At 39.6% G+C, this 24,071-nt stretch overlaps 1 protein-coding gene across 5 annotated transcripts in view; it reads right to left on the reverse strand.

Moving 5' to 3' along the window:
• Window positions 1-24,071, reverse strand: part of LOC149791107 (uncharacterized) — a 167,595-nt gene that overhangs the window by 24,915 nt on the left and 118,609 nt on the right. Inside the window, exon 1 of one of the 5 annotated variants that reach the window (XM_089973022.1) lies at window positions 20,358-20,705. The exons of the other annotated variants lie outside the window; for them this stretch is intronic. Coding sequence (XP_089829148.1) covers window positions 20,358-20,553 — 196 coding nt within the window. The 5' untranslated portion in view covers window positions 20,554-20,705. Of the gene's footprint in view, window positions 1-20,357; window positions 20,706-24,071 lie in introns of those variants that run through there. 5 annotated transcript variants of the gene reach the window in all.

A 24,071-nucleotide genomic window follows, 5' to 3' on the forward strand; every position in this document is an offset into this window, starting at 1 on the left:
CTTTGAATGCTAAAATGAGTTTCAAGTGTGTGTTTTTGTCCACCACCACCCCCACCCCCCTCCCACACACACGGGTATTGCTGAAAGATGTCGAAATACGACACTTCATTGGGTTGGTTTGGTGTTTTATCAATGATACAACACAGCGCCGACCTGAGTTGATATGATAATGGGAATCGAACCCGTAACCTTCGGGTCACGAGTTCAAGAATCAACAATTTATCCTCTGTGACTGTTACGGTGATTACAAATAAGAGAATATTTCATACCTAATTAAGAACAAAAATCGTATTTTCATCGCTGTCTTCACCAGTCCTTCATGGAATAGATAAATCTGATACAATAATAACAACGTGTGTTAAGTTCCACTCATTATAAACGACTATTTGAAAACGTTAGCAGGTGAAGCATAATAATATAGTTTATCTCTAGAAGACAAGTCTTTCTTTAAAACTTGGGTTGTTGATAATGCTGCTAATGATGACGATGCTAAATCAATAATACAATATAGATGGCAACGATAATGAAGACAATGCTAGACACGATGGCGACGATGAATAACGATACTGTTGATGATCACAATTGTTGTCCCTAGTTAGCTGTTTATTGTGGGGATTTTTCGAGTGGGTTCACTTTTATAATTGAAACCACTACTACTGTTAATAAAGATACCAGTGATTTTCACTGCTCAGCGGCGCATCAACTGCCTAATCAACCTAGTCGGGCGCAAAACCTCCATCGAGCAACTTTTGTTATAGGAGGGGGCCCATAATTATGTTTTGAGGGGGGTGTTTGGGATAGGGGCAGGATTTCATGTTAGGCTTCAGTCACTACTACTACTACTACTACGGAAACCATAATTAGTGTATAGGTACCATTAACACTGTCATCATCAGCAGAGAAGACTTTCAACAGGATTCGTATATAATTTGTTATTAAATGAGTATCGATGAAATGATACAATTATCATTGCAGCCGGTTATTCATCCATTTAATTTATTATAACTGTATCGGTTCAGTCATATAAAAATAAATAATAATAAGACGGCAAGCATCAATGGCTTGTATTATTTCAAATTACCAACAGTTTCACAACAGTTGCAATTTCAAATGGCACCCAAATCTCGCTTCAAACAATCAACTACTAACCTTAAATGATAAAACAACAAATACAATCGGACAACAAAAATGAAAAATGTCCTTTCTCTTAAGTTCCCCAATTGTACCCCAGCCAGGAGCCTTTTCTTTCTTCATACTATACAGTAAATCACCGGCAACAGTTGTTCTCAGCGTAACCCTCTCACAGTTTCACTTCAAACACACTCGTACACAGAGAAGCATTCCACACAGCCTCCAGGCTGGGCTGTACTTATATACTCAGCAAAAGATAGTGCTCGGTCCAAGTTATTCCGGATGTCAAAAACCACGGTAAACAAAATGATTCACTTACGTTATCAACCTTATCATACAGGAGATAAAATGTCACTTATTGACTTGGTCTTCAGACGGTCAGGTCTGCTTAAAAATGGCACTAAAGAAAATTACTGCCCATGATATTCAAATTACTACCGTTGATATTCAACATTACAGCTCTTGATATTCAACTTACTGCTTTTGATATTCGAGGACATCGACAGATATTGGAACTTGTTGATGAGCAAAATTCTGACAATAATAAGAATTTTGTTGTATTTTGTAAATCTTTTCATTGCTTTTTTTTCCTTCAGAAATAATAAGTCCTCGTCGTCCTTATTGAATGGGAGATTGCTATTCTAGTAATTATTCAGGGATTACTTTCTAGTAATTAATCAGGGATTACTATTCTAGCAATTATTCAGGGATTGCTATTCTAGTAATTAATCAGGGATTGCTATTCTAGTAATTAATCAGGGATTACTATTCTAGTAATTATTCAGGGACTACAATTCTAGTAATTAATCAGGGATTACTATTCTAGTAATTATTCAGGGATTACTGTTCAAGTAATTATTCAGGGATTACTATTCTAGTAATTATTCAGGGTTTACTTTTCTAGTAATTAATCATTGATATCTGTTCTAGTAATTAATCAGGGATTACTATTCTAGTAATTAATCAGTGATTGCTATTCTATTCAGGGATTACTATTCTAGTAATTATTCAGGGATTACTATTCTAGCAATTATTCAGGGATTACCTTTCTAGTAATTAATCATTGATTGATGTTCTTGTAATTAATCAGGGATTACTATTCTAGTAATTAATCAGGGATTACTTTTCTAGTAATTAATCAGGGATTGCTATTCTAGTAATTAATCAGGGATTATTATTCTAGTAATTAATCAGGGATTGCTATTCTAGTAATTATACAGGGATTGCTATTATAGTAATTAAACAGGGATTACTATTCTAGTAATTAATCAGGGATTGCTATTCCAGTAATTATTCAGGGATTGCTATTCTAGTAATCAATCAGGGATTACTATTATAGTAATTAATCATTGATTGCTGTTCTAGTAATTAATCAGGGATTACTATTCTAGCAATTAATCAGGGATTACTTTTCTAGTAATTAATCAGGGATTACTATTCTAGTAATTAATCAGTGATTGCTATTCGAGTAATTATTCAGGGGTTGCTATTCTAGTAATTAATGAGGGATTACTTTTCTAGTATGTCACGGAATGGTGTAAATGTTGTTAATTAAATACATGTACTCGGGTTTCGTTTCTTTTCTCTGTACAACGATACCCGAGGGTGATTATAATATGGTCTATGTATTTCGAAATCGTGAGTACGATTCGTCCTGTGCCACACGTGCAAGGTGCCTTTGATATAGAATAACGAAAATTCTAAAGGTATAAATACGTTACTACATGTAAAGGACCTTTACAATACTAATGGTTTTGTCAGCAAGCGGCCGGCTAAAAGGATTCGCACAACTCCAGCTGTAGGGCTGAGAGAGTGAGTTTTTGATGGTAGGAATATCCGGGGTGTCCGGTGTTGTCAGAGGGTAGAAACGTCCGTGTGTCCGGAGCGTTTAAGGTGCCGGAGGGTCTAATATTTCAAGTGATCATAGTATTCCGAGGGTCCGGAGTCTATATTGGTTGTGAAATTGATTCGGAGGAGCTGTGGAGAGGATATGGTGCACGGGTGACGGAGTGCATCTCCACACATGTACTTTTAGTTGTATGCTAATTTTGGGTTAGTAAGACCCAGTGTATTATTCAGGACTGGAAGGATAGATTGTATATCCGTTCTTGTTTAGTGACATAATTTCGCTACCTGAGCGAATACAATTTTTTACTATGTGTAAAGACTTACATTGTTTACTATTTGAGTGAACTATATTCATCTTTCCATTATTGAATCATTTGTGAAATCATTTATCCTGTATGTTAGGGTTACTGAACTAATTTATTTGTATTGTTTTTGTTCCATCTTTGAAACTGTGCGTTTTTTATGTTAAATAGATCCAATATTTGGATTATAAATACGCACACATCTTCATAATCCACTATTCATATAAATCGCCATATTAAATCATATATCTGTGTCGTCAAAACGTGTTCTGTTGTTAATCCGAGATATCCCACCCGGTTATCTTGTTACATAGTAATTAATCATTGATTGCTGTTCTAGTAATTAATCAGGGATTACCATTCTAGTAATTAATCAGGGATTACCATTCTAGTAATTAATCAGGGATTACCATTCTAGTAATTAATCAGGGATTACTTTTCTAGTACTTATTCAGGGATTGCTATTCTAGTACTTATTCAGTGATCATTATTCTAGTAATTAATCAGGGATTGCTATTCTAGTAATTATTCAGGGATTACTATTCTAGGAATTAATCAGGATTTCTTTTCTAGGAATTAATCAGGGATTACTATTCTAGTAATTAATCATTGATTGCTGTTCTAGTAATTAATCAGGGACCATAGTATTTGCACAACAGGAAAATTAATATAAACATCATCCATGAGTCTTAATGTTGTGATTACGTCAAGAACTGCATGTCCGCGATTTTCTGACTTTAGTTCTGTAAGTGCTAAAAAGGATTATCTCCTCTCAGGGACTACATGCAGTTTGACCCCGAGGTCGTGCAATCCTTAATACGAAGGCAAAAAAATAAAAAATTATTAAAGAAAGAGATGGGAAAAAAATGAGGAAACTTATTTGGTTATTGTTCCTCGTTTTTAACATCACGTGATCGCTAATATGGTATTTAACATCACATGATCGCTAATAGGGTATTTAACATCCGTCATCTTTACCCCGACCCAGAGTAGCCCAGTTTGAAACATGTATAATCAAGGTAATTCTGACGGGTCATTGTTTGATGTCGAACATTGCCGAAGGCTAGCACTAATCCGTTACGTAAGACTGTTGTGGCTAGAATCGAAAAACCGGACATCGGAGTTGCGAGGCGCCCGATAGCCAGTTATCACCTAGGTGTCGAAATGTTCCCAGATCAAAAGAAATTGCATGAAGAAGTGGGAGTGTCCTAACTTCTTTCCCCTCCAAACAGACAGACAGGTTGAACTGGCCGCTAAGACGATTGGACAGGGGCACAGCTCCACCCAATCAGAATCGAGATGGGGGAGACCTTGATTTGGGTAGAATGATATCCCTGCGTTTTCCGGCAAAAGTTAGTTCGCTGAGAGAAATTACCCAGAGAAGAGGTTAGCGTAACTCCGAATAGCCATTCGTTATTGGCGGGAAAATCTTAGAGCGGGAAATTCTAAGTACAGAAAGCTTCAAAAGGTCAGTAGATATTTGTTAGGTCTTTGTGGAATGCGACTGCATTTTAATTGTAGGTCGTATGTATACTTTATTAGTATTAGAATCGTAGTACGAAGAATTACTTTGTTTTGTTAATATGTTTGCATATTTTGAAGAAATGAGTTGATATTTGTAAAGAATTATATAGCTTGCCAGCCGTCGTAAGAGTTAATATTGTAATTTACTATGTGGGTATTTTATAGCAGACTAACACATATGTTCATATGATTATAGATTTTGCCATTGTTGAATATTTGTAATGTACAGACATGCGTCTGATTTTGTCAGATTGTAGTACGATGAGATTAAATATATATGTGTATATACTGACGTGACGCAATGTATTGATGTCTGTATAACAATTCGCTGATACTGTGTTATTACGCCATTGTTTACCCTGCAAGAAGTGTGTGGGAATTTCGATGTGTATGCATGCGTGGCCGAAACAGTGACAGCTATCTGATGGTCAATTGTCGTTATAGTGTGAGGTGAGGTTCGATAAAACATTTGTTAACGCCTTGTGGTTTTTCACAGGAAGCTTTGAGGGACAGACCAGTTTCAGTTTGGTCCCGTAGTCTCAGATAGAGAGACGGAGGAAAAGAGAAGAAAGGAGAGAACTCAGGACAAGTTGAAGTCTAGGAGCGGAATTGGAGGAGGAGATAATAGAGAGGGAAAGGAGAAGAAAGGAGAAGTTGAAGTCTGGAGCGAAGCTGGAGGAGATAGTAGAGAGGAAACAGAGACAAAGGAGGAGTTAGAGGAACGGAAAGAAGGAAGAATCAGCGGGAAGAAATAGATGAGTAGATGCAAGGACAGGGGGAAAATCGAACTCACACTGTAAATCACGGGATGAATTAGGCTGTCACTTGATCGAGGGAAAGACGAGTGATTGGAAGTTATCGTTTTAAATTATCAAATTTATTAAATTGTTATTGATTGAATTTCATCTTCGTGTTCTCTGTAATTTAACCGTCGGCATTGCTGACTGGGGGTTCAGAGCTGTAAATCTACATCATCACTAATTTAACTTTCTAACCTAACGAGCCAGGGTGGAACTTTCATCATAATTTAATTAAATTATATTGGAAGATCCCCACCCCAATACGACAGAACGTCACAACATCACATGATCGCTAATAGGGTATTTAACATCACATGATCGTTAATAGGGTATTTAACATCACATGATCGCTGATAGGGTATTTAACATTACATGATCGCTAATAGGGTATTTAACATCACATGATCGCTAATAGGGTATTTAACATCACATGATCGCTAATAGGGTACTTAATGGTGAAGTAATCGGAATAAAATGCCTTGCCCAAGGACACACCACTTTAGCCAACCCTGGAAGGATTCGAACTCGTATTCTTTCGATCTCGAGTTAGCAACGCCAGCTCCTGAATCCGCTGTATCTGATAACACACAGAGTCGGGTATATTAATTACCCAACCCATCCACACCCACCCGCAACCAGCAGAAGTTAAGGGGAACGTGAGCACCCAAAGTGTAGGGGATGAGGAACGTGAACACCCAACGTGTAGGCGAAGAGGAACGTGGACACCCAACGTGAAGGCTATGATGAACGTGAACATCCAACGTGTAGGCGATGAGGAACGTGGACACCCAACGTATAGGTGATGAGCAACGTGAACACCCAACGTGTAGGCGATGAGGAACGTGGACACCTATTTTACAGTGATTGCCGTATTTATACAAATTACTCCTATGTAAAAGTTTCCTTGGACGATTCTCCAGTGCGTTTGTGCAAGAATGCATAAAATACAGATGTTTCATAGTTTATGTCTCATGTGTTTCATTACATTAAAACGATTAAAAGAGTATTGTTAGGTAAACTGAATTTACATCAACATCACGCTCCTACTTCGGTGTGTTCTTCATTCACGCACCTACTTCCGTGTGTTATTCATTCACGCTCCTACTTTGGCGTGTTCTTCATTCACGCTCCTACTTTGGTGTGTTCTTCATTCACGCTCCTACTTTGGTGTGTTCTTCATTCACGCTCCTACTTTGGTGTGTTCTTCATTCACGCTCCTACTTTGATGTGTTCTTCATTCACGCTTCTACTTTTGGCGTGTTCTTCATTCACGCTCCAGTGTTTCGTCCTAAGGACGTATTTCAAACGTCTTTTCTTCATTACGCTGTTCAACAAATATGTTCCTGTATTTCCTCATACGGGTAGGTCTTTGACAACACAGTATTTTGCTTCACGGACAGGTTGTAAAACTTTGTTCTTCAATTACACTGCAACATTTCGTCCTTCAATTACGCTCCAATAATGTGTCAGACGGAAAAGTTTCAATTCTGTATTATGTGAACAGATTTTAATAGACTTAATAACAAAGTGAAAGAATGATGTCCAGTGAATGTAACAAGAGAAAACCCGGATGTCAAGCGCATGCGCTACCTTTGTACATTCAAACAGGCATGCGAATTTTCGGGGTGTTTTCTGGTTTGAATTCAACAAATAAGAAACGTCTATTTAAAAGGTTCCAAATTACAACCAAAAAAATAATGATTTAAAATTAAGAATTTTTAAGAGGTGCAAATAATCACGAAAATATTTTCACCTTTCATGTATTTTCAACATTTGTCATTTTTAAAGAAGACGTATCAAGAAATAGCCACCCTCCCACAAGAATCCAGTTTTCTGCTAAAAGCATTCTCCAAACCGCAAGAAAATCCAATAATCTTAAGAAAAAGTCTCCTTCCAACCGACAAAAAAGAAAAACGCTTTATTTTGCTAACCGTAAAACAACAGCATATATCCTCCCAAACTCAAAACCCTCAAAATAGCAGAATTCTCCCCACCGCACAAAACAGTACCCTACCAACCGCAAAAACCCCAAAATAGCAGAATTCTCCCCACCGCACAAAACAGTACCCTACCAACCGCAAAACCCCCAAAGTAGCAGAATTCTCCCCACCGCACAAAACAGTACCCTACCAACCGCAAAACCCCCAAAACAGCTGGATACACCTATCCGCATAAAACAGCATCCTCCCAACCCTAACGCTTCCCCACGCCCCAACAAAAATTTTCCCAAAACAAACAAAATCAGCAGTTGTTCTGACTGGGGAGAACAGTGTATATATATATATATATATATATATATATATATATATATATATATATATATATATATATATATATATATATATATATATATATATATATATATATGTGTGTGTGTGTGTGTGTGTGTGTGTGTTGTGACGTGATTTGGATTTTTAACGTAGCTTTAACAATTTTTCAGTCATATCGCTACGATGTCTGCAATGTGGCAGTTTATAGTGATGTCTAGCACTGAGGCATCATGCCGCAGACATGTAGCATGATGTCCCACCCAGTCACATTATCCTGACACCGGGCCGTCCAGTCCTAACACTAACCTCTTAATGCTGAGCGCCAAGTAGCGTTTTTGTAAGTCATTGGTATGACTCGACCGGGGATCGAACCCACGACCTCCCGCATCAGAGGCGGACGCTCTAACCACTAGGCCACCGGAGCGGTTATATATATATATATATATATATATATATATATATATATATATATATATACACACACACACATATGGAGTTGTTATAACTTCAGAGTAAAGTCTAATTGGGAGCTAGTCTGGCTGGTCTAGTTGGGAACAAGCCTGACTGGTCTAATTGGGAGCTAGCCTGGCTGGTCTAGCTGAGAGCTAGCCTGGCTGGTTTAATTGGGAGCTAGCCTGACTGGTCTAGTTGGGAGCTTACCTGACTGGTCTAATTGGGAGCTAGCCTGACTGGAAATTAATGTTCACATCGGAATGTGTTTTGAATATATCAGATAGGGGAACAAAGAGTATATTGCAAGCTGGCCTGAAAACAGAACAGGCTGAGGAGAAAAGGCTAAATAATGAATTGGTCTGAATATATGTCAGACTGAGGACAGAAGTCTAAATTGGCAGTCTGTATGAATACATATCCGACTGGAGTAAAATTTCAAAATTTGGAGTTGGTCCTAGTGCAGTCTAAATTAGGAGTGGTATTGGTACAGTCTAAATTAGGAGTGGTATTGGTACAGTCTAAATTAGGAGTGGTATTGGTACAGTCTAAATTAGGAGTGGTATTGGTACAGTCTAAATTAGGAGTGGTATTGGTACAGTCTAAATTAGGAGCTGGTCCTACTGTGGTCTAAATTAGGAGTGGTATCGGTACAGATCTGAATTGGAAGTAAAATCTAAATTGGAGATGGTCCCAATCAGATCCGACTGGAGAGTCAAGTCCCAACCAGATCCGACTGGAGAGTCAAGTCTAAATTGGGAGTTGGTCCCAACCAGATCCGACTGGAGGGTCAAGTCTAAATTGGGAGCTGGTCCCAACCAGATCCGACTGGAGGGTCAAGTCTAAATTGGGAGCTGGTCCCAACCAGATCCGACTGGAGAGTCAAGTCTAAATTTGGAGTGGTATTAGTACGGGTTTTAATAAAATGGATGGGAACACTTGAAAATGCGTGCAAGTTCGAACTGATCTTTATCTGATTGTGTAGGGGCACTGGATGTATCTTTGACCCCATCTTGTTTCTACATATTCATTAAAACTAATAAAGTTGGATTATTTTCGGAAAGCATGACAACAGGAAAAGTCCCTTCTTGTTAGGGACGGTATTATTTTAGACTCTGAATTGTAGGGTAGTTGTCACGCTTGACATTGACGTACTTTGCCCTGTTGTTCAGTGATGATCTTCTTTTCTCCCAGATCAAAATCCCCAGATTTCCCTCCCTGGTTATTTAAAACAGATCTTGTATATCTTATATACTGTTTAGTAGACTTAAATACATCTACATATTGCACTTACAAAATCTATTAATGTTTACTATGGCAGAATTTCTCTAATAATAAAGCTTCAAGTTTGTGCATAATGGACGAGTTCCTGTCCGTTCAGTTTTCAAGCATATCGGATGCCTTTTCCTGTTGTTCTTAATACCATATAAAATAAATTACAGTCATAGTATATGAAAGTAAGACAGAGGCATGCCAACAATATCTTTTACTATGCTTGTTTCAAGGGCACACAACTTCATTGATAAATATGTATGCGAGAAATGTGTGATACGCTTTATTGTGATGTGATGTGATTTGGTTTTTTTTTAACGTAGCTTTAACAATGTTTCAGTCATATCGCTACTACGTCTACAATGTGTCAGTTTATAGTGATGTCTAGCACTGAGGCATCATGCCGCAGACATGTAGCATGATGTCTCACCCAGTCACATTACCTTGACACCGGGCCGACCAGTCCTAACACTAACCTCTTAATACTGAGCGCCAAGCGAGGCAGCTGTTAGTATTCTTTTTTGTAAGTCTTTGGTATGACTCGGCTAGGGATCGAACCCACGACCTCTCGCATCCGAGGCGGACGCTCTAACCACTAGGCCACAGGAGCGATGCTGTATTGTATAAGCGTAATGGAGCTGTGTCTCCTTTAATCTTACATTCCAACCTTGTTATGTTTTTAAGCCTCAATGAATTGATGTACTAGCCGTAAAGAATAGTTAGAAATCGAGGACATTTGAACAGCTTAACATGGGGGCCCCGAGTGGCCGAGTGGTCTAAAGCGCTCTTCGTTACGGATCACTGCCATCTCACCTCTGTCTGTGTGGGTTCGAGTCTCGGATTCTGCCAATGTGGGCATGTGAGAAAGCTTGCCAGTAGCTTCTCGGGGTCGGTGGTTCTTTCCGGGGATTTCCCGGGTTCTTCCTCCACCATTAATACTGGTAGCCATGTATAGCCTATCATGTGCTGAAAAATGGCGTCAAACCCAACAACAACAACAACAGCTTAACATTGAACCATCTTTTATATTCAATATAGGTTTCAGAAAACCAAACTTTTTTGAAACACACAATGTTTTCTTACACGTTCAAGTGTCATAGCATACTTGTAATGTCACGACCTTTAACATTAAACTTGCATGATTTGAAACGTCGAGTTATATGACTGACACCGTTCTGATTTGACAGGCACCGTTCTGTATTTGACTGACACCATACTGTATTTGACCGGCACCATTCTGTATTTGGCTGGTAATATTCTTTATTTGGCTGGCACAATTCTGCATTTGACTGGCACCATTCTACATTTGACAGGCACCATTCTGCATTTGACTGGTACTATTCTGTATTCGGCTGCTACCATTCTGTAGTGTGGTAGGTACATTCACAAAATGGGCGTTATAAAATGCCATACATGTATGCGCCATAATACTCACTAGTTAGAACAGGTACAAAACTGAATGAAGATTTCTGACCTTAAAGTCAATGTCAAGAAACCGACAGTCAACTTATTTTTTGGAATACGAATATGTATGAAACACGACAAAATGCGTTTGTATATTTGTCCATATGCTCCATCAAGTACACAAATGCAAGCAATAAACTTTGATTGACTCCAAATAACTTTTGACTGTCATAGGTTCTAAGTTGGAAAAGTTCTGTTGTAGCCAATGTTAAAATGCTGTGTGTAAAGCTGTAACGAAATATGTAATGGCTCTAGCACGATTGATATGTGTATGACTTTTCATGAAGAATTAGATTGATATGTGTAGTACTTTTCATGAAGAATTAGATTGATATGTGTAGGACTTTTCATGAAGAATTAGATTGATATGTGTAGGACTTTTCATGAAGAATTAGATTGATATATGTAGGACTTTTCATGAAGAATTAGATTGATATGTGTAGGACTTTTCAAGAAGAATTAGATTGATATGTGTAGGACTTTTCATGAAGAATTAGATTGATATGTGTAGGACTTTTCTTGAAGAATTAGATTGATATGTGTAGGACTTTTCATGAAGAATTAGAGATACGTTACTGTCATAGGGGCCTATATAACTAACCATTTCCTTGAAAGTTGTGTTACGGTACACCTGTCTGGAAATATGTGTTTAGCGTGCATTATATAATGGGTTTTCATTGCCAGTGTTTCGTACGCCCCCAATGTCCCTGTCTTCAACTGTGTCTCGTTAAACTAGACATCTAAATTTATTTAACAACCTTGCCTTGTTTTTAAAGAGATATATCCCCAGTTGATGTTTAATTGTTTTATTACCTAACTCCATATCCTTAAGTGCAATATATTGTCAAACCATACGATGGAGAAAGAGAGAGAGAAAGAGTGGGTGTGCCTCTCCCAAAATCTGTTTTATGATTTGTTTGCGGAGCTGGAGAGACTTTAAATTGATTTATGGGTGACGTTTCTTCCTTATATCTGTGTTGTTGTTGCTGTTGTAATTTTAAAACAACCCCGTCATGCATAGCAGAATAAAACAAGGATTTCTTCCCATGAATTTAATTTCTAGCACATGGTCACCATGACTGAGACAACGGGGCTGCGACAACAAACTGAGATAAGTAAGGTCAACAAATCAGCTAAATTTCTATGTAGCATGGGTGAGAAACAGAAGTCAACCAGATTATAGCCATTATTACAATTATTGCAGTTTCTGGTCTTGATACGTTGGTAATGTTTCTTTTCTTTTTTTTTTGGGGGGGGGGGGCGAGGTAGCGGGTTACTTAAAATACACGCATTTGTAGTTAGACAACGAGTGCCCCTTATATACCAATATGACTACCGATAATCAGCTCAGGCAATACACAGGAGAGCATGCAATATGAATACCAAGCATACTGAAATTATTAGAACTCGCAAATAAACCACAGCCAGTTGTGGAAAAATTTCCCACCCACCCCACCCCCCATAAACCACAGCTGGTTGTAACAGCAACATTAACAGTACAACTGAAACAACGCTCGAGCGTAATATACAAACATACCAAGATTACTTAATACGTAACACATTCGAACCTATTCGGACTGTAAGAGAGTTCTGTGAAACGGCAGCACGAAAAAATATTAAAATTTCTCAACAAGTCAAGCGTTGTAAATTGTATGTATAGTGGATAGTGAACTAAACTGCCAAAGCATGGCAGCCATTATCGCCGCTGAAGCAGTCGATTTTGTTCATCAACAAGCAGATGTGCCTGAGTTTCAGTTATATAAACGTCGCGGTGATCTTGAAGGTTTTCATGTGATTATTCCGAACGCGTACACGCCAAGCAAAGACGCCAGAAAAGATGCGTCCAGGAATCACATCGCCCTTACAACGCTCTGGCACCTCCGGAGTTAAAAGTTATTCTTACTGGCATACATTTTACAACGCCTGTTAATCGTATGTCATCAGACAAGAAAGGATTTAAAATCGCAATCCCGTGTTTTCATTGTGGTCCCCTTATGAGTTTGACCGACCGACCGCTCCGGTGGTCTAAGTGTTTAGAGCATCCGCCTCCGATGCTTGCGGTCGCGAGTTTGATCCCCAGCCGAGTCATACCAAAGACTAATATACATGGTATCGGCCTCGCTAGGCGGATCAGCATCAAGAAGTTAGTGTTAGGACTCGTCGGACCGGTCTGTGTCTAATATCAGAATGGTATATAAGGAATTTACTATCTAACGTGCCTTATGCAAGACACAATTCTATAAAAATAAGAGTATAATGTACCCGTCTCTCGCAAAATAAAAATAAAATGCAGTGTACACTACGAAATTTTAATTGTATGAAAGATCATAAACCCTTTCCGCTTTCTCTGCATGCATAGTTTGGAGGGTACGGTGACAGGCAAAATGGAGAAAGGTTTCAATGCAGAAGTTATGATATTAAGCAAAGCTTTAAAAAGTTGCTTGCAACTGATTGGTTTTATTTGTTCCATGGACATCCTTCTATCAGTAGACTAGTCCGATAAATCAACCCCACAAATCTGTGCTGATACTGATGGACGATGTTGTGGGTCTGATGTCACCTGTTCATTAAAATATGCAATTTTGCTGCATGCAAATCATCCCAGAACAAACGCGCGTACACTTTAGACACATACCGGTAACTGGTAACAGCCATATCAAGCGCGAAATTCAAAATGGTCACAGAAGAGATGGTTGTGCTATTCCATGTGGATTTACAAGTCACCAAACATATGATTTACACAGGAAATATAATCTACATGTCACCAAAAGAACCCTTCAGCCGACGGTAGTTGCACAGCCACGAGAAATACCGGTAAATGTATAAAATATACATCGATGTGTGCAGCGAAATCTGAATGCCAGATAACTGCAGTCTTTAATGAATAGGTGATATCAGCCCATCACTCGAAGCTCAATATTATCACGGGTGAAGGGCTGATTTATCTGCCAATTAGCAGACATGAATTTTATAGTATCTGTGCAAATATACTAAGCATTAAATTGCGTCGGCTCAGGTCTATCGGACATCTCATAGGGCCGGCTCAAATAAATCGGACATCTCACAGGGTCAGCTCAAATACATCGGACGTTTCATAGGGTCTGCTCAAATATATCGGACGTTTTATAGGGTCGGCTCATATGCATCGGACGTTTTATACGGTCTGCTCAAATACATCGGACGGTTAATAGTGTCAGCTCAAATACATCAAGCGTCTAACAGAGTCGCCTCAAATATATCGGACACCTTATATGGTCAGCTCAAGTACATCGGACATTTTATAAAGTCAGTTAAAATACATCTGACATTTGATAGGGTCACCTCAAAATGGACTTGTTCAAATTTTCATAATTTATGCTTGCAGACAAAATTAGTGGCAACTCTTCAATGAGCACCATTTTATACATGTTCAAGAGTCTTAGTTCTAATTTTTCGAAAATGTCTACAAATGGTCAAATTAAAATTTGTGTTCCATGTAAAAACACCCAAATTTGCATTAAAAAATGGTCAAACCCAAAGCTACAATGCCTCCGTTTTTCATACAGTAGACAATTCTTCCAACCGAACTAAAGACAATGAATAATTTATGATTTTCAAGCAAACCTTATAATCATCATCGCATGAAAGAACTTGGCTGAGCACTGAGTGAACTACGTGATAGGATGAGTGTATGTAAGTGTGATCATACTGGAGGTCAGCACTGCGGGAAATAAAGATACGGTTGGGTATGCATAATGGTGACCATGTTGAATGTCAACACGTATTGAATAGTTCGGGTGTAAATAAGTGTAACCGTAATAAACAACGTGGACCTCATAACACAAACTGAGCAGCCAGTTTCACGACTTGACTCCAAGTTGTTTAGGGGGAATATATATATATATATATATATATATATATATATATATATATATATATATATATATATATATATATATATGAAACGACTGCTTAACGGCCATCATTTCGGCTATTGCTGACTTCAGCTAATGAACTAAACAGGTTTTCTAGATGACCATTGTGGTAGTCACATTGAACAGTAGATTATCGCCCTTTGCCGGCCATCTTGCATTTTTGGCATCCGTCCGTCTCCGAGAGACGATGGCATAGCTCCAAAGTACGCTTTTGCTTATCCTTCTTTTTAGCTCTCTTTTCAGCTTGCTTTATTCTTCTCTTTTCCTCTGCGTTTTGAACTCCCTGCCTGACAGCTAGACGCCAGCTGGAACGGTTGTTTGCACAGCTCTCCCAGTCGTTGACATTGATGTTTGCTGTCTTCATATCCTTCCTGCAAACATCTTTGTAGCACAGATGTGGTCGTCCAGTTGGTCGTGCACCTTCTGCTAACTCCCCATATAGCAGGTCCTTGGGAATGCGACCTGGGTCCATTCTCTTGACATGGCCGAGCCAGCGAAGGCGCCTCTCGCTGAGTATGGAGAACATGCTGTTCATGTTGGCGCGTTCTAAAACCTCTGTGTTGGGTACTTTGTCCTGCCACTGGATGTGCAGAATGCGCCGCAGACATCTCAGGTGGAAGCTGTTGAGTTTCCTCTCGTGTCTTGCATAGGTGGTCCATGTTTCGCTGCTGTAGAGAAGTGAGCTGAGCACGCACGCTTGGTAGACACGCAGTTTGGTCTTCTCTGTGAGGTTGGGGTTGTTCCAGACCCTCTGGTTAAGTCTGGCCATCACTGCTGCTGCCTTGGCAATCCTGCCGCCCACCTCAGAGTCAATGGAGAGTGAGCTGGAGATGTTAGACCCGAGGTATGTGAAGTTCTCGACAACTTCCAAATTGTACCCATCGATGGAGACAGAGGGAGGGGAGTCTGTGTCCTGTGCCATGACATTCGTTTTCTTCAAACTGATGGTCAGTCCAAATTCCTTACATGCATGGGAGAGGCAGCATACCAGCTGCTGAAGTCCATCTTCCGTGTGTGATGTCAAGGCTGCATCGTTGGCAAAGAGCAATTCACGGATGAGTACCTCTGTGACTTTAGTCTTAGCACGGAGACGGGCGATGTTGAACAGCTTGCCGTCAGCCCTGGTATGGATGTACACTCCCTCGCTGCAGTCCTTGAATGCGTACTGGAGAAGCATGGAGAAGAAGATGGCAAAGAGCGTCGGTTCAAGGACACAGCCTTGTTTGACTCCGCTAATGACTGGGAATGCTTCAGATATTGCGCCATTGAAGCACACTGTGCTGTGCATGTTCTCGTGGAACGACATAATGACAGCAAGCAGACGTGGGGGGCAGCCGATCTTCTGCAGGAGTCTGAAGAGTCCACTCCGACTAACCATGTCAAACGCCTTCGTCAGGTCTATGAAGGCAATGTAGAGGGGCATCTGCTGCTCGCGACACTTCTCCTGCAGCTGACGTAGTGAGAAGATCATGTCTACAGTTGACCTGCCGGCTCGAAATCCACACTGGGATTCTGGGTAGACGCGGTAGGCTAGGATCTGCAAGCGCGCCAAGGCAACACGGGCGAAGGCCTTTCCGATGATGCTGAGGAGGGAGATGCCCCGATAGTTGTTGCAGTCGCTACGGTCTCCTTTGTTTTTGTACAAAGTGACGATGTTGGCGTCACGCATGTCCTGTGGGATGTATCCCTGTTCCCAGCAAAGGCAGAGGAGTGTGTGTAGGGGCTGGAGCAGTGCTGGTTTTCCGCTCTTAAGGACTTCAGGCGGAATGCCGTCTCTTCCAGGAGCCTTCCCACAGGCAAGGCAATCGATGGCTTTTCCAAGCTCTTCCAGGGTGGGCTGTGTGTCTAGCTCCTCCATGACAGGCAGGTCTGGAATGGCGTCCAGGGCAGTTCCAGTGACATTGTTTTGGGTTGCATATATCTCGAGATAGTGCTCAACCCATCGCTGCAGTTGTTTCCCCTGGTCTGTGATGACTTCGCCCGTCTTGGACTTGAGGGGGACTGTCTTGTAGCTGGGGGGGGGGGGGGCCTGTCGCCTTTTTGATACCCTCATACATTCCTCTTGTGTCCCCAGTGTCAGCAGCTGTCTGTATACTGTTGCAAAGGTTCAGCCAGTAGGTGTTTGCACAGCGGCGGGCGGTCTTCTGGGCGTTATTCCTTGCAATCCTGAGGGCTTGTATTGTTCTGGGGCTAGGTGCAGCCTTGTATGCCAGGAGGGCTTTCCTCTTTGCCTCAGTCACGGGCTCCATCTCCTCCCAGTTTGCCTCATACCAGTCGACATTCTTTCGCTCCCTCTTCCTGTAAGCTGTGATGGCTGAATTGTACACAGAGTCACGGATATGGGACCACTTGGAATCAATGGTGTCATCAGGAGTCACTTTGGTGAGGGCTTCCTTCAGTTTGCTGATGAACTGCTGTGTTGTCTCTGGGTTGCTTGCACAGCAGGTGTTGATACGTGGGTGACCCTTCTTCTTGGCGTGGTGCAGCTTCTTGGGTAATATTCGCACCTTGCTGGCCACGAGGGAATGGTCCGTGTCACAATCGGCACTGTGGTAGCTGCGGGTAAGGAGGACACTGGCCAGTTCTGCACGCCTGGTGATGACGAGGTCTAGCTGGTGCCAGTGGCGTGAACGTGGGTGTCTCCACGACACCTGGTGGATCTCCTTGCATTTGAAGAAAGTGTTGGTCACACATAGGCTGTGGGAGCAGCACATCTCCAGCAGTCGCTGACCATTCTCGTTGATCTTGCCCCTTCCGTAAAAGCCGAGATAGGTGGACCAGGCCTCATGGTCAGCTCCCACTCTAGCATTGAAGTCTCCTAGTAAGTAAAGGCTTTCATTGTTGGGGATACTGGATATTGCCTGATCCAGAGCCTCATAAAACTTGTCTTTCTCCTCGTAGGTGGAGTAGAGGGTTGGGGCGTACACACTGAAGATGTTGACCGGGCCTAAGGATGTTGACAGCCGGAGGGCAAGGATTCTCTCAGTACCTGATGACGGAGGTTCAATGAAGGCGATTAGCGTGTTCTTGACGGCAAATCCTACACCATGCTGCCTAGGTTCATCCAAGGGCTTCCCCTGCCAAAAGAATGTGTAATTGGCTTCCCTGATGGTGCCGCTGTCAGCCAGTCGGGTCTCCTGGAGGGAGGCAATGTCGATGTTCAGTCGGGAGAGTTCTCTGTCAATGACAGCAGTCTTCCGTGCATCGTCGATCTGCTGTAGGTCAGTGGTCAATCCAGGACACATTCCCGGCCATACTTGGGGGTCATATCAACACCTGTATTATTCAGGGCCACCACCAATCTTGTTATTGGCGTTTCTTTTGAACGGATGGTCATATCGGGACGGGGTTGATATCATACAAAATTATTTTAGGAAGAACCGCGTGTCTATATGACCATCCGTTCTGAAGAGGAAGAAATAGGATTTTTAAGGCTGTAGCGAAGGAGGCCACGTTGATCGTCAGATCGGCCCTATTTCCCTAACCAGTCATCTGCATGAGATAGGTAGTATCATAGTGAAAACCCCATATGCTAATGATCATATAACAATAATAACATTTTCAAGATGGTTGCATAGCGGTTACGTTTGATGTAAGATCGTCACCATTTTCGTTGAGGCCATCCGCAAATCGTAACTCCAAGTCTTGTGAAATCGCGTAGTAGAAGAGGGTTTTGATGTCATAATGATTTTCAAGATGGAGTCTGTAATGGTCATGTTGGATGTTAGATCGGCAAGGTTTTGATGGATGACCATTTTGCATGTCATGGGACATTTCACAGCGAGGAATCAATAAATCGCAGTGACAATCTCATTGGATGTCCAAAGACCACTATTTTAACTTGTATTCAGCTAGACCTTGGGTGAAACCGTCTTCTGCAAGGTTCCATGACTTTCCCTTGAGTTGTTGAGAAAGCGTAACAAACGTCAACACCTGCTAAAACAGGGGTCTCAAACACGCGGCCCGTCAAGCCGCATCCAGTGACCTGCACAATGATTGGCGTCACAGGTTGTCGTGACAGATAACAAGAAGGTGCAGCCAATGGGCGATCGTAAATGCTGTTATGGTGCTTTGAGTTTAAGATGCTGTGCTAAAATAAGACACCCGATAGACACGTGACGATTGCATAAGCCCTTCTGATCATCGAACGGTAGAGCTACGGATTTTAATTAAATGCATGCGTCACGAGACTTTAAGTTTGATCAAGAAATTCTAGACTCTGTAAATAATACATGAAACAGGTGTGCTTGTTTACATATCATGTTGTCAATCACATACATTTTTGTCAAGCTGCCGTTTTAACAGGGAACAAAACGTTTAGACAAAGAATTGAACAAGACTTATAAAGATTCATGACCTTTACCACTGAAATGAACTTTAGGTCATACGTATAAATAGAAACACCCAGCCAACTCACACATGTATAAACAAGGCTCCGCCAAATACTATATGTATGAATAAAAAGACTCAGTCACATCGTACATGTATAATAAAAAGACCTAGGAAATCTATGTCTAAATAAAGCAACACGAAACATGTACAAATAGAAACACCCAGCCAACTCGTACATGTAGAAATAAAAACACCCAGTCAGATCGTACATGTGTATGATTAAAAAGATCAAGACAACTCGTCCATGTATATATATATATATATATATATATATATATATATATATATATATATATATATATATATATAAACTCGAAACATGTATAAATAAAAAGGCCTGGCCAAATCGTACATGTTAAAGTAAAATGGCCTGGACAAATCGTACATGTATAAATAAAATGGTCTGGCCAAATTGTACATGTATAAATAAAATGGCCTGGCCAAATCGTTCATGTAAAAGTAAAATGGCCTGGCCAAATCGTACATGTATAAATAAAATGGCCTGGCCAAATTGTACATGTATAAATAAAAAGGTCTGGCCAAATCTTATAAGAATGCTGAAATTCACAATTCATCCTAGCTAAGTTACATACAACATATCGTTTACAAATCGTCGGCACCTGATAAAACGTAATAAAAAAATAACTTTTTAATTATACGCAGGAATATAAATAGATAAAAAATACAACTTTGCAACATATTTTCCATGAATATATTACTACATAAATTAAAGTGGGTCCAAAAAAGCCTATAAAAATAGTTACAAACGGAGTATAATATACAGTTACTTCCTTAATTTACGTGTAATTAATTTTCAATGAATTTTCAAGGAAACATGTCGGCAAGAATGAATAGCCGCGAATATTTCTCTTTAACAAAATAAGACAAATGTAAGCAGATGCGAGATAAAACATCAGAAAACTGCAAAGTTACAAATCCGAGAATAAAAGTAGTTTTGAAAATGATCCTCAAGGCAAATCGAATACTCACTGATGTCAGAGCTGGCGTCAGGAAGGCTATTGTCCCTACATATATCGCCTGCACAACTTCTCCACAATCCCCAGTGGACGGTCAACAAACCAAACTCGAATTTCTGCCAATAGGCGGTTGAAAACCCAATCGCAAACAACACAAGTGCAGCGAAAAACAATATCAGCATCCCTCGGGCTAACGCAGACACCGCCATCTTACTATATATATTGGATAATATTCTCTGAATCCTAAAGTTAAGAAAATGTCTCGTTAAAACGTCATATACATACTGCAGGCGACTTGTGTAGGAAGACTGACAGGAAAAGCGCCCCCTATTTCTTCATTTGAATATTGTGATTCAGACAGAGATGGATGACTGGTAATACAGATAGGTTATGAGATTGTCAAATGTCATTAGATGTAAACAACAACAGGTCTGCTAAAATATAATGACTTCATGTCTCACTTGTCACTCATGGCTTAGCGCATCATGGTTAGCTGGAATACAAATGACTCGCTCTCTCGTGACAGACTTTGACCAGAAACACCCATGTGACTTGATTTTTTTTATTCATGTATTGCTTACGGACAGCATAAATACATACATGGGTTCTTATTTGACAATGAATTTGTGGAGGTTATCAGTGTAATGAATATATATATATATATATATATATATATATATATATATATATATATATATATATATATATATATATATATCAGAATGCTTTCTGTGAAATGATCATTTCAACTTCATAACACAGTCTAGGCAGCCATTGCCACATGCGTTCCCAATCCAAGCTGTAAAAATGTTGCCGCTCTGTGTAGCTTGTATGTCTTGATGGACATGTACATGTCATATTTTCCTGACCATGTGTAGACTGAAATTATTTTGACAAATTAAGATTAGCTAGCTGGCTTTTGTAAGCATGTTGGCAAGGCAGTTTCTCTGCCTGTTGGTAAGACAGTTTCTCTGCCCCTTTCTTTTTTGGCAAGGCCATTTCTCAGCCTGTTGGCTTTTGAATAGGAACATAAAATAGACAGTAGTGGTCATACCTGTGTCAAGATATAGCTTCACAACAATTCTTAGTTATTTTGTTAAAGCGAACTTTATTTTTTAAAAAATAAACATGAATTATGCTGAATTTTGAAATGTTACGTCAAAAGAATGTGAAGGTATTCTTGACTGAAGCAGTGCTTTTGTTACAGAACAAAAATTAAATGCAGTAACGCAGTGCCATCTGACCAAATTTTAAAGGGGGGGGGGGGGTGCATACCCAATGGGCACTGAAAACTTCCATAAAACAATTTTTGTTTTTCATTAGGAGGAGGTCCCATAATTAATTTCTACAACGCTGCTGACAGAAGCATTTTAAAATATTCAAATACTATTTCGAGTATGCCGAACGATAGGACCAATAACTTAGCAACTATTGACGATAATACGATACGAATATCATACAATACGACCAGTCACTTAAAACAAATAGTGACGATCATATGATACGTCCAGTAACTTAACACAAATATTGACGATAATACGATAAGACCAGTAATTTAACATAAAAAGTTACGATCATACGATACGACCAGTAGCTTAACACAAATAATGACGATCATACGATACGACCAGTAACTTAACACGAATACTGATGTTAATACGATACAACCAGTAACTTAACATAAAAAGTTACGATCATACGATACGATCAGTAACTTAACACAAATAATGACGATTATACGATACGACCAGTAACTTAACACAAATAGTGACGATCATACGAAACGACCAGTAACTTAACACAAATAGTGATGATCATACGATACGATCAGTAACAATCACGCGATACGACCAGTAACTTAACACAAATAGTGACGATCCTGCGATACGACCACTAACATAACACAAATAGTGACGATCACAAGATACGACCATTAACTTAACAAATTAATGATAACAAGATACGACAAAAATCTCAACACATATGGATGATAAACTAGTTTGAAAATGGAACGTATCCGTCAGTCACTCCGAAGATAATTTTTGTCACTAGAGGCATTTCAAAGCATGAAAAATCAAATTTATTATGACGATGTAATTTTCTAGAACATGCACTACTACGTCAATTACAGAAACTGCATATTGTTCAAGACTAAATATATATCATAGCCAGGTTACAATGGTAACTACTGGTAGACTGGCCTGGTTACACAGATAAAAACTCTGTTTCTATAATCTTTTATACACAGACTGGCATGGTTACACAGATAAAAATTGTGTTTGTTTTATCTTTTATATACAGACTGGCCTGGTTACACAGCTAAAAACTGCCTAATCTTTTATACACAGACTGGCCTGGTTACACAGATAAAAACTGTATAATCTTTTATACACAGACTGGCCTGGTTACAATGACAAAACCTGCGTTTGTCTAATCTTTTATACACAGACTGGCCTGGTTACGCAGATGAAAAGTATGCTTGATATTTAATACATCTATTGGTCAGGTTACACAAATATAATATATACCTGATAGTTGATACATATATTGGCCACGTTACACAAATATAATCTATACCTGATATTTGATACATATATTGGCCAGGTTACACAGGTAAATATATACCTGATATTTAATACATATATTGACCAGGTTGTGCCGTTTACAACTTATAACAACTGTTTGTTTGCCTACTACTGCTTTATGTCCTTAAGATTCACGCTATAACATGAAATCTCAACATCCCTACCGCCTTTAATATTTTGGCTGACTTTGTAGCAAGTGGTGTCACGTTGAATTTATGACGACTGGTGAAGACTATTAATTCTGCGCATATCCCTTACATATATATAAATTTCTGCCTTACAGTTAATCAGCATATATAGGAAACAGCACACATTTGTTTACTAAAGATGATTCCGTTTCTCATGCGTGTATTTGCTGTTGCGTGCATATATCCAGATACACCTGCTTTTCTTTGCTTGTTTCCTTGATTGAATTGCTAGGTTCCGACATATGGACGAAAAACAATTGATGAATAATGTTTTAAACCGAAAAACAAACTCGTTTCATGTCTCCCTAGCAAAAACTTCTTACAGCAAAATATAATAATGACCACAGATGCATACATAAAAAAAAACATGAAGATATAATTATGGTCACTCCTTGCAAGTTGTAAATAAAGTAACCAGTCATCGGTCAGTCCTTGCTAGCTGTTAATCAGAATAACCAGTCATCGGGCATAAGGTTTAAAGCCTGTAATGATTTAGAAACAGGGGCCTTTGAGTTCCAAAATTTGTAAGATGTTTTTTCACAGCTTCATTTGATTATTTGGCAAACAATTAGCAAAAGCAGAAACTGCATCTTGTACAAAATAAATAAACAAGAGACCCAAGTGAACCCGATATTGTTTCCTGGACAGACTGAGCTCTAAAATCTAATGACATCCCAAACTGTCTCCACCAAGCTTGATCTAAATCGATCAAGCGCTTTTTGAAAAGAAGTATCTTAGTTTCCTAATCGTCTTAAGTGATTCAGGATATACTGAATGGGCTATGGGCATTATTCGTAGAGATTTCATGAACTCATTATAGTCAGAGGTATTATGGAATCATTATTCGTTCTTATATGGTCAGATGTTATGGATTCATTGTTGACACAGATTTTATAGATTGAATTCGGTCAAAATTGGTCAGCCAGTGGTCAACCTGCATAGCTTTCATGACCA

Source organism: Sinohyriopsis cumingii, chromosome 10 (assembly GCF_028554795.1).
Source record: "Sinohyriopsis cumingii isolate HCF-2022 chromosome 10, ASM2855479v2, whole genome shotgun sequence".
NCBI classification, from domain to species: Eukaryota; Metazoa; Mollusca; class Bivalvia; order Unionida; family Unionidae; genus Sinohyriopsis; species Sinohyriopsis cumingii.